General features: G+C 45.8%; 1 protein-coding gene across 1 annotated transcript; it reads left to right on the forward strand.

Annotated features, from left to right (window-relative positions):
• Positions 1 to 6,503: 6,503 nt before the first annotated feature.
• LOC124007279 (M-phase inducer phosphatase 1-B-like) lies at positions 6,504 to 11,959 on the forward strand. Its single transcript, XM_046317725.1, has 15 exons — positions 6,504 to 6,647; positions 6,919 to 7,035; positions 7,275 to 7,360; positions 7,764 to 7,806; positions 8,127 to 8,154; positions 8,251 to 8,316; positions 8,980 to 9,168; positions 9,429 to 9,512; positions 9,602 to 9,808; positions 10,788 to 10,883; positions 10,959 to 11,021; positions 11,116 to 11,214; positions 11,327 to 11,460; positions 11,600 to 11,711; positions 11,802 to 11,959. The coding sequence occupies exons 1-15, from the start codon at positions 6,571 to 6,573 to the stop codon at positions 11,940 to 11,942; spliced, it is 1,542 nt and encodes a 513-aa protein (XP_046173681.1). The 5' UTR covers positions 6,504 to 6,570; the 3' UTR covers positions 11,943 to 11,959.
• Positions 11,960 to 12,173: the final 214 nt, after the last annotated feature.

Genomic DNA, 12,173 nt, shown 5'->3' on the forward strand with positions numbered 1-12,173 from the left:
GTGAACGAAAAATCAAAAAGAAATAGTCTCACTGTGGTTACCAGATACTGTGAGGGTTAAAGGTAGTGTCTCAAATCTGATACTGGGAAGATGACTACCATCTAAGGCGAACATGGGCGTAGGCTTCTCTAACTCTCTGAAAGGAATGTCATGTTTCCGAACCCATGCTTCGTCCATGAAACAACCCTCAGCCCCAGAGTCTATCAAGGCACTACATGTAGCACCCGAACCGGTCCAGCGTAGATGGACCGACAAAGTAGTACAGGATCTTGATGGAGAGACTTGAGTAGTTGCGCTCACCTGTAGCCCTCCGCTTACAGATGAGCTCTGGCTTTTACTGGACATGAATTAACAAAATGTCCAGCAACTCCGCAATAGAGGCACAGGCGGTTGGTGATCCTCCGTTCCCTCTCCTTAGTCGAGATGCGAATCCCTCCCAGCTGCATGGGCTCAGACTCTGAGCCAGAGGAGGGAGATGGTTGCGATGCGGAGCAGGGAAACACCGTTGATGCGAGCTCTCTTCCACGAGCCCGGTGACGAAGATCTACCCGTCGTTCTATGCGGATGGCGAGAGCAATCAAAGAGTCCACATCTGAAGGAACCTCCCGGGAGAGAATCTCATCCTTAACCACTGCGTGGAGTCCCTCCAGAAAACGAGCGAGCAGCGCCGGCTCGTTCCACTCACTAGAGGCAGCAAGAGTGCGAAACTCAATAGAATAATCCGTTATGGACCGTTCACCTTGGCATAAGGAAGCCAGGGCCCTAGAAGCCTCCCTACCAAAAACTGAACGGTCAAAAACCCGAATCATCTCCTCTTTAAAGTTCTGGAACTTGTTAGAGCAATCAGCCCTTGCCTCCCAGATAGCTGTGCCCCATTCTCGAGCCCGGCCAGTAAGGAGTGAAATGACGTAAGCAACCCGAGCTCTCTCTAGAGTATGTGTTGGGTTGGAGAGAGAACACAATCTCACACTGCGTGAGAAAGGAGCGGCACTCAGTGGGCTGCCCGGAGTAGCAAGGTGGGTTATTAACCCTAGGTTCTGGAGGCTCGGCAGGCCAGGAAGTAACAGGTGGCACGAGACGTAGACTCTGGAACTGTCCAGAGAGGTCGGAAACCTGAGCGGCCAGGTTCTCCACGGCATGGCGAGCAGCAGACAATTCCTGCTCGTGTCTGCCGAGCATGGCTCCTTGGATCTCGACGGCAGTGTAACGAGCGTCTGAAGTCGCTGGGTCCATTCCTTGGTCGGTTCCTTCTGTCATGCAGGTGAAAGAGGACCCAAAAGCGACTTGGCGAAAACAGAGTCTTTAATCCAGTAAAGTAAATACAAACAAAAAACACAACTTTCACTCGAAATGACGAGGACAAACTGGAGACTCGATCTTGAACAGCAGGTGAACAGCAGGTTGCCTCGGGAAGGCACTTGAACCAGACAGACTCAGACACCTGCTCACCACGCAGCATCTGAGGAAAACACGACACGACAGGGCGATACACAAACACAGCACGGTGAATTCTAGACAGGGAACCGACAGGACAGGAACGGAACACAAAGGAAGAAATAGGGACTCTAATCAGGGGAAAGGATCGGGAACAGGTGTGGGAAGACTAAATGATTGATTAGGGGAATAGGAACAGCTGGGAGCAGGAACGGAACGATAGAGAGAAGAGAGAGCGAGAGAGTGAGAGAGGGAGGGGGAGAGAGAGGGATAGAAAGAGGGAAAGAACCTAATAAGACCAGCAGAGGGAAACGAATAGAATGGGAAGCACAGGGACAAGACAAGATAATAAATGACAAAACATGACAATTTTGCTCCTTTGCACCCCATTATTGTTTTTTCTACTTTGCACATTCTTCCATTGCAAAACTACCATTCCAGTGTTTTACTTGCTATATTGTATTTACTTTGCCACCATGGCCTTTTTTGCCTTTACCTCCCTTCTCACCTCATTTGCTCACATTGTATATAGACTTGTTTATACTGTATTATTGACTGTATGTTTGTTTTACTCCATGTGTAACTCTGTGTCGTTGTATCTGTCGAACTGCTTTGCTTTATCTTGGCCAGGTCGCAATGGTAAATGAGAACTTGTTCTCAACTTGCCTACCTGGTTAAATAAAGGTGAAATAAAAAATTATAAAAAATATATAAAAACAATCATAACTGGCACTCAGATCGTTAGAAATGGTAGGATAAATTGTAAACTTCTCCAAACTTGAAATTCACGAGCTGCCTGGTCTTTACTACAACACCCATCAACAAAAAACGTGAAAAACGTGCCCGCCTATGGAAATCAACAGCTCATTCAACTGACTTGTTCTGGCCAGATATGGTCTACACATACTGAGACAGAGGGGCGCTGTTTCACTCGGTTGGATACTTAAACTAAGATTAATGCGTCTTTCTGTTGGCATGGTCAAATAAATTCTCAATATTTCAATATTTTATTTGGATGGGCAAGAAGATACAGTAGGGCAGACAAGGCCCCCTAAGACCCACCCATAATGCATCATCAAGTTTGCTGACCACATAGCAGTGGTAGGACTGCTCACAGATGATGATGATGATGAGACAGCCTATAGGGAGGCCAGGACAACAACCTCTCCCTCAAAGTCAGCAAGACAAAGGAGTTGATTGTGGACTACACAAAACAGAGGGGAGAGCACACTCCCATCCACATCAATGGGGCTGTAGTGGAGCAAGTAGAGAGCTTCAAGTTCCTCGGTGTCCACATAAATAAGGAATTAACATGGTCCGCACACACCCACACAGTTGTGAAGAGGGCACGACAGCGTCTCTTCCAACCTCAGGAGGCTGAAAAGATTTGGCATGGGCCCTCAAATCCTTAAAAAGTTCTACAACTGCACCATTGAGATTATCTTGACTAGCTGCACCACCGCTTGGTCGGGCTACTGCAAGCCACTACAGAGTGTGGTGAGTAAGGCCCAGTACATCACTGTGGCCGAGCTCCCTGCCATCCAAGACCTCTATGCCAGGTGGTGTCAGAAGAAGGCCTAAACAAATGGTCAAAGATTCCAGCTACCCAAGCCATAGACTCTTGTCTCTGATAACGCATGGCAAGCAGTACCAGTGCATCAAGTCTGTAAACAACAGGACCCTGAACAGCTTCCACACCCAAGCCATAAGACTGTTAAACAAGACTGCTAAATAGCTAATCAAATGACTACCTACTGCTGCCACTGTCTTATCTATCCTGTTGCCAAGTAACTTTAACCCTACCTATATGTACATAGCTACCTCAATTACATCATACCCCTGTACATCAACTCTGTACTGGTACTCCCTGTATATAGCCATGTTATTACATCAACTCTGTACTGGTCATGTTATTACTCCCTGTATATAGCCATGTTATTACATCAACTCTGTACTGGTACTCCCTGTATATAGTCATGTTATTACATCATACCCTGAACATCAACTCTGTACATCAACTCTGTCAACTCTGTACTGGTACTCCCTGTTATTACATCGCACCCCTGTACATCAACTCTGTCTGGTACTGTTATAGTCATGTTATTACATCAACTCTGTACTGGTACTCCCTGTATCCACTCTGTACTGGTACCATGTTATTACATCATACCCCTGTAACATCAACTCTGTACATGTTATTACATCAACTCTGTACTCCCTGTATATAGCCATGTTATTACATCATACCCCTGAACATCAACTCTGTACCCATGTTATTACATGTACATCAACTCTGAACATCAACTCTGTACTGGTACTCCTGGTACTCCCCTGTACTGGTATCATCTGTACATCAACTCTGGTACTCCCTGTATAGTCATGTTATTACATCATACCCCTGTACATCAACTCTGTACTGGTACTCCCCGTATATAGTAATGTTATTACATCGTACCCCTGTACATCAACTCTGTACTGGTACTCCCTGTATATAGTCATGTTATTACATCATACCCCTGTACTGGTACTTCCTGTATATAGTCATGTTATTACATCATACCCCTGTACATCCACTCTGTACTGGTACTCCCTGTATATAGTCATGTTATTACATCATACCCCTGTACATCAACTCTGTACTGGTACTCCCTGTATATAGTCATGTTATTACATCAACTCTGTACTGGTACTCCCTGTATATAGCCATGTTATTACATCATACCCCTGTACATCAACTCTGTACTGGTACTCCCTGTATATAGTCATGTTATTACATCAACTCTGTACTGGTACTTCCTGTATATAGCCATGTTATTACATCATACCCCTGTCATCAACTACTTTCCCTATTTTTATTAATCATTTTTGTAACTCCCTGTTATAGCCATGTTATTTTATTTACTCCCTGTATATGTTCATGTTATGATTTACTCGTCAGTGTTATTCACTGTGTATTTATTCCTTGTCATTATTTCTATTTTTTAAATTTTTTAATCTTTTTATTTTATTTTACCTTTATTTTACTAGGCAAGTCAGTTAAGAACAAATTCTTATTTTCAATGACGGCCTAGGAACAGTGGGTTAACTGCCTGTTCAGGGGCAGAACGACAGATTTGTACCTTGTCAGCTCGGGGATTCGAACTTGCAACCTTTCGGTTACTTGGCCAACGCTTAAACCACTAGGCTACCCTGCCGCCAATCTTTAACTCTGCATTGTTGAAAAAGGACCCATAAGTTAGCATTTCACTGTTAGTCTACACCTGTTGTTTTTGAAGTATTTGACAAATTCAATTTAATTGGATTTGAGGACCAGACTCTAGCCCTACCTGAACCTTTCCTTCCTGCTAGAGTTTAGAGTAGGGATGTGCGGCTGGTGGCCCGTGCTCCCCTTTTGATGGCAAATGTGGAAAAATGTGTGGAATTGCAGCACACTACACTGTAGCTTATAAACAGCAACATTTTCTCTACACCCCATGGCAAAATATGTAGGATGTTTTGTGGCCCCCACCCCCATCAAAGTTGCTCATCCTTGATGTAGAGATTTCTACCCACAGAATTACACTGAACAAAAATATAAATGCAACAGTTTCATACGACAATTTCAAATATTTTACTGAGTTACAGTTCATATAAGGAAATCAATCAACTGAAATAAATGAATTAGCCTCTAATCTATGGATTTCACATGACTGAGATTACAGATATGCATCTGTTGGTCACAGATGCCTTAAAAAAATGGTAGGTGCGTTGGATTAGAAAACCAGTTATCTGGTGTGACCGCCATTTGACTCATGCAGCGCGACACATCTCCTTCACATAGAGTTGATCAGGCTGTTGATTGTGGCCTGTGGAATGGTGTCCCATTCCTTTTGGCTGTGGGAAGTTGCTGGATATTGGCGGGAACTGGAACACACTGTCATACACGTAGATTCAGAGCATACCAAACATGCTCAATGGGTGACATGTCTGGTGAGTATGCAGGCCATGGAAGAACTGGGACATGTTCAGCTTCCAGGAATTGTGTACAGATCCTTGTGACATGGGGCAAGGCATTATCATGCTGAAACATGAGCTGATGGCGGCAGATGAATGTCACGACAATGGGCCTCAGGATCTTGCCACGATATCTCTGTGCATTCATATTGCCAACAATAAAATGCAACCAGGATTCATCCATGAAGAGCACACTTCTCCAGCATGCCAGAAGCCATCAAAGGTGAGTATTTACCCACTGAAGTCGGTTACAACGCTGAACTGCAGTCAGGTCAAGACTCTGGTGAAGAAGATGATGACGCAGATGATCTTCCCTGAGACGGTTTCTGACAGTTTGTGCAGAGATTCTTCAGTTGTGCGAAACCACAGTTTCATCAGCTGCCCGGGTGGCTGGTCTCAGACGATTAGGTGAAGTCGGATGTGGAGGTACTGGGCTGGCGTGGTTACACGTGGTCTGCGGTTGTGAGGCCGGGTTAGACGTATTGCCGAAATCTCTAAAATGACATTGGAGGCTGCTTATGGTAGTTAATGATCATTCAAATCTCTGGTAACAGCTCTGGTGTACATTCCTGCTGTCTGCATGCCAATTGCATGCTCCCTCAAAACTTGAGATATCTGGGGCATTGTGTGGGACAAAACTGCACATTTTAAAGTGGCTTTTTATTGTCCCCAGCACAAAGTGCACCTGAGTAATGATTAATGCTGGTTAATCAGCTTCTTGATATGCCACACCTGTCAGGTGGATGGATTATCTTGGCAAAGGAGAAATGCTCACTAACAGGGATGTAAACAAATTTGCTTGCAGAATTTGAGAGAAATAAGCTTTTTGTTGTTGTGCATATGGAACATTTCTGGGATATTTTATTTCAGCTCATGAAACCAACACTAGATGTTGCATTTATATTTTGGTTCAGTATAGAATGAGAGTCTATTGCTTATTTTGTGACAGTCTCTAACAAACACAAGACTGCACCTTTTGGAGATTGGACAGCACTGCCTGAAATGGTCTATGCATATTTTTACCATTAGCTTATAACATTACATTGTAAAACTTTTTGTTTGACACATTTTTGATTTGATGATGATGGGTGATTTTCACTGACAAATCGATGAGTCGGCAACACGGAAGTGACGTTTGATGCCATGCCATTGGTTGTTTCTTTGGTGACACATTTAAAATCCATTTGTCTACTCTCTTTAGCTACGGATATTGTTGAATCGTAAGTTATTTAGCTTAATATATTATGTATCATGTTTGGTTATATAACATAACTAACGTTGTATGTAATAATTGTGTCATGATGAGTAAGCTATAGTAGCGCGCTAATAATCTCTAGCTAGCTAGACAACATAAATCTACAGTAGCTAGCTAGCTAACGGTAGCTAACTACATCACTCAGTATCTATCTACGTTTAACTGATGTAGGTCTGCTCCTGCTCTAATGAAAATATTTAGCTAACAACATAATGTGTTTCCCCCCTCTCACGAAGCCTACCGATGGATGGTTACAGTTTATCTATGCCTGGCCCTCACTCACCGGACTACCATGCCTCCCCAATGTCAGAACTCGCCAACTGCTTTACGGGACTCCGCGCCTTTCACACAGGGTAAAAGCTATTATCCTCGAACTACATTAGTTGGCTAACTGATTTCAAGTGTGGGTGGCTGACACTTGAGGGAAAAGCTACCGGACACTCATACTCTCCCATGATCATGTGCCATGTTTACATGGATTGTGAATAAGATTAGGCAAGGATTGAGAGTCCAAAATGCCTTGCAGAAATAAACCACACCCATGGTCTTCATACTACTAAATTTACCCATGTGTATCTTATGCATTACTCAGTGACACTCCTCGGAGATGTCTGGACCTGTCCAACCTCAGCAGTGGGAGTGTAGAAGATGCTGCTGCACAGGGATCACCACACAAAGGTGAGCAATGCTTTTTACATACTGTAGGTATATTCATTCATAACAACAAAACAACCCAGGGGGACACCACATAGAAAAATCAGAGGCGACAATGGCAAGGTAAAACTCCCACGGTAGAAACCTTGGGAGGAACCAGGCTCCTCTTGACTCGGTAGAAGTTCAGTGTGACTATTTTATCTATGCTGGTGTGCAATGCATATTCTCTCCACCAATTTAGCGAGGTACTGTCGCAGAGGCTTTTCAGTTTCAGCTTCTTTTTGCACCATTTTTAATTTCAGCTGACACTGCTTTGAAACTTTTGTTTGTCTTTGATTGTCATTGCATTGTTGAGCTCATCGCAACATATTGTTTTCACTCCGTCCTCACCATTTTTATTTGCACATAATTTCCTGCTGGTTTGCAGACAAGCCTACTTCTCCAGTGGCCTTGGACTCTCCTGCACCAAGGTACCAGACTTATTCCTCTCACCTTCAAGAACACGAACTTGAAGCCTGTGTTTAAAATAAAAATGCCATTTAGCAGACACTTTTATCCAAAGTGACTTAGTCATGCATGCACACATTCTACGTATGGGTGGCCCCGGGAGTTGAACCCACAAACCTGGCATTGCAAGCCCCGTGCTCCAAACATTCTGGAAACACAAATATAATTGTTATCATTTGTGTAGGGATGAGTAACTGCTCCCCATGGGCCCTGTGGATGACAGTGGTACTGTGTTGCTATCTGCATCATCCAAAGTAATGTTCTCCTTTGTTCCCTGGAACAGTCGCATGAAGACGTTGCGGTCCTTCCTGGTAAAGAACAGACTAGATTTACTCTCCATATCAATGGGTTTTGTATGATTATCTCAGTGTGAGTTTAATTAACACACTCTTTCTTCTGTCTCTTAGCCCAGATTGCTGTGTAGCAGTCCAAAGCTTCACCCCAGTGAACGTCCATTCAGTAACAAGGAGAATGTGAGCGGATGTATTTTCACATTCAGGGTTATTTATGATTAACTTATATTCACATGCAAATTGTGTCCAGTTTCTTCTACTACAATACCCTATTTCAATTGTGCCATCAGTCATTGCACCTCTCAAGGGCATATACTGTACAAGATTTTTGAAATCAATAAAGGGGGCGGCAGGTAGCCAAGTGGTTAGAGCATTGGGCCAGTAACCAAAAGGTTGCTGGATCAAAAACCCGAGCTGATAAGGTAAAAGTCTGTCATTCTGCCCCTGAACAAGGCAGTTAACCCACTCTTCCCTGGTAGGCTGTCATTGTAAATAAGAATTTGTTCTTAACGGACTTGCATAGTTAAATAAAAAGTGTCTAGTGACAGCTCAGTGCCCTTTGTGGCTTTTTCGATTATGGCCACTAGATGACAGTATGTGATTGCTCAATTTTCTTCACTTCTTGCTCTTGTATAGCCATGTGACTTCCAGACCTAGAGTAACAGCACTATGCGGGAACATTCATTGGTAACATTGTGGGAGGCAACTTGTCTTTCTAGAGACTTGTTGCATGTAACAGAGAATTGCATGCGGATGTGTTTTTTGAGGACTTACTCAAAGCATTCTCTCTCTCTCACCTGAATTACAATTACTGCATTGCTGTGTTTAAAAAAAAATGTTTAGGTGGCCCCAGGGCAGAGAGCGCAAGGCAAGCCAGAGTGTTTGCTGCCTGCTCCAGACTCCCAGCTCCAAGGTGACGGTGAGCCCTGTGCCCTGGGGAGCCCCATCTTCCCTGCACCTCCCTCCCGAACCCAGCACTCCCCAGGGGATGCAGATGGATTCATGGAAATCCTGGAGCAGGAAACTGATGAGGTGATTTGGGTCTCATAGACGGACGTCTTTACCTCTTGTCCCATTCTGTTAATCCATGTCACTGAACGGTTCATGCAGCGAGGTCTGCACCAGTGTGACTCCTGCTCCTGTATTCAATGCACGGTTCAATCTCGGTTGCGACATCTTTAATGCTTCCTACTACTACTTATGTTTTTTTTCTGTCTTACAACATGACTCCTTTCTTTATTTTGAATATCTCCACTGCCCTGCCCTTTCCTCATGTCCATTCTCTCCCCCAGGGTTCTATTGCTGTTGCCATGTCATGTAGCATGGCACAGTTGCTGTCTGATCCCCTCATGAACCAGGAAGTGGATCTCTCCTCTGTAAGTCTCCTCTTCTAACATCCACAAACCTGCAGTTGGTTTGAACTTTACTTGGGTGCGAGGAGTAACAGGACATGTACCTTCACTAGGTTTCAGTGTGTCGCCAGGGGGGACGCCGTCTCTTCCGATCCCCTTCCATGCCAGAGCGGTTGGCACGTCCACTGAAACGCTCCTCCACCTCCCCCTCCCCAGCCAACCCCCGGCCAATCAAACGACACTGCACCTTCTCCGCCGTCTCAGAGGAGGTGGGCCAGGGAGAGGGAGACCAAGGGGCTGGAATCAACATTGATAGGAAGGTAAGGGTGGGTCAGGAGTGCTATGCTGTATATTGGTAGGGGAGGAGGGTTGTGAAAGCAGTGGTGGGGAGGGAGGGAAGAGGGTTGGTAGGGGTGGGGGAAGGAGGGTTTAAGGTAGAAGGGGTGGGGGAAGGAGGGTTGTGAAGGTAGAAGGGGTGGGGGTTGGGAAGGGAGGGGTTGTGAAGGTAGAAGGGGTGGGGGAAGGAGGGTTTTGAAGGTAGAAGGGGTGGGGGTTGTGAAGGTAGAGGGGGTTGGGAAGTGGGGGTTGTGAAGGTAGAGGGGGTTTGGGAAGGTAGAGGGGGTTTGGGAAGTGGGGGTTGTGAAGGTAGAAGGGGTGGGGGAAGGAGGGTTGTGAAGGTAGAAGAGGTGGGGAAGGGAGGGTTATGAAGGGGGTGGGGAAGGGAGGGTTATGAAGGGGTGGGGAAGGGAGGGTTATGAAGGGGGTGGGGAAGGGAGGGTTATGAAGGGGGTGGGAAAGGGAGGGTTGTGAAGGGGTGGGGGAAGGAGGGTTGTGAAGGTAGAAGGGGTGGGGGAAGGAGGGTTGTGAAGGTAGAAGGGGTGGGGGAAGGAGGGTTGTGAAGGTAGAAGGGGTGGGGGAAGGAGGGTTGTGAAGGTAGAAGGGGTGGGGGAAGGAGGGTTGTGAAGGTAGAAGGGGTGGGGGAAGGAGGGTTGTGAAGGTAGAAGGGAGGTTGTGAAGGTAGAAGGGGTGGGGGAAGGAGGGTTGTGAAGGTAGGAGGGTTGTGAAGGTAGGAGGGTTGTGAAGGTAGGAGGGTTGTGAAGGTAGGAGGGTTGTGAAGGTAGGAGGGTTGTGAAGGTAGGAGGGTTGTGAAGGTAGGAGGGGTGGGGGAAGGAGGGTTGTGAAGATAGGAGGGTTGTGAAGGTAGAAGGGGTGGGGGAAGGAGGGTTGTGAAGGTAGAAGGGGTGGGGGAAGGAGGGTTGTGGAGGTAGTTTCTTTTCTGACTCTTATTCCGCTCACTAGCACCACCTGCATAAGAGGACCCACTCTTTGTGTGATGTGGAGCAGCAGCTGGGTGGGGATGGGATCAATGCAGAACTCATTGGAGACTTCAGCAAGGTAGTATATTGAGACTACAACTAGTTATCCACACTAAAAACAGTTTCACAAAACAAAATTACTGTTGCATTTTAGGTGCATGCCCTACCCACTGTGACAGGAAGACATCAAGGCTTGAAGTACATCACGGTTGACACAGTAAGCCCAATGATATGTAGTGTGCCAAACAGTGCATGTTACAGGAAGAGCAATTATATTAACAACAAAAAATGCAATTCTCTCATTGTCCCAGATGAGTGCTCTTCTGGAAGGGAAGTTCAGCTGTTTGGTTGAGTCTTTTGTTGTGGTGGACTGCCGCTACCCATATGAGTATCAGGGAGGACACATTAAGGTGAGAGATGAACAGAATAAGTCCCTGGACAGTTCTGACTTTTTATCTCAATGTGGGAGATGGTACTGAGTGTGTTCTTCTGAGGTAGTGTTATCCCTGACTTCAACTGCAGGGGGCGCTGAGCCTTCCCAACACAGACAAGGCAGTGGATCAATTGCTATCCCAGAGGCTAAAAGCCCACTCTCCTGATAAGAGGCTTGTGCTAGTGCTGCACTGTGAATTCTCCTCTGAAAGAGCACCCAGAACGTGAGACATGCAGACCTTTCAGTCGTGTGTGTGTGTGTGTGTGAGTGAGTGAGTGAGTGAGTGAGTGAAATTAGACTTTTCTGCATGTATACCATTTGAGATTAAGTCCTTCCTCATGAGTGTCCGTCTCACTCTGTAGGTGTCACCTCCTGCGCAGTGTGGACCGCAGTATGAACGAGTACCCAGCCCTGCACTACCCTGAGCTCTATGTCCTCAAGGGTGGCTACAGAGACTTTTACCACTCTCACCAGGTATGGACCTGACAATACAGAAATGGACTGTGGTCTGTTGGGTTAGGCTGTAGTCAGTTTATTTCTCACTCCCCTGGTCTCGTCTGTCAGGAGCACTGTGAGCCCCAGGCCTACTGCCCAATGCACCACGAGGACCACAGAGAGGAGCTTCTGCGGTGCCGCACACACAGCAGAGCCTTGGCAGAGGAGCGCCGCAGACGCCACCACATTCAAACTCTCGTCAAACTCTGAGGCAGTCATGTTGGGGGGGGGGGAGAAGAACAGCCACTCCGAGGGACAGCTGAGTCAAAACGGTGACCTAGAGATTGTCAATTTAATTATCTTTGTCAAAAGAACATATGTGATAAATTGGCTTTTTGTTGTTAACTTTCCAAATATAACCTTTTTCATATGCTGCCATGGAAACTGTGCATATGATCACTGCTGCCTAGTTTTGTCTATTTTCTTTGGATGGCCATGAAT

This window comes from Oncorhynchus gorbuscha, linkage group LG20 (genome assembly GCF_021184085.1).
Source record: "Oncorhynchus gorbuscha isolate QuinsamMale2020 ecotype Even-year linkage group LG20, OgorEven_v1.0, whole genome shotgun sequence".
In the NCBI taxonomy this organism is placed as follows: Eukaryota; Metazoa; Chordata; class Actinopteri; order Salmoniformes; family Salmonidae; genus Oncorhynchus; species Oncorhynchus gorbuscha.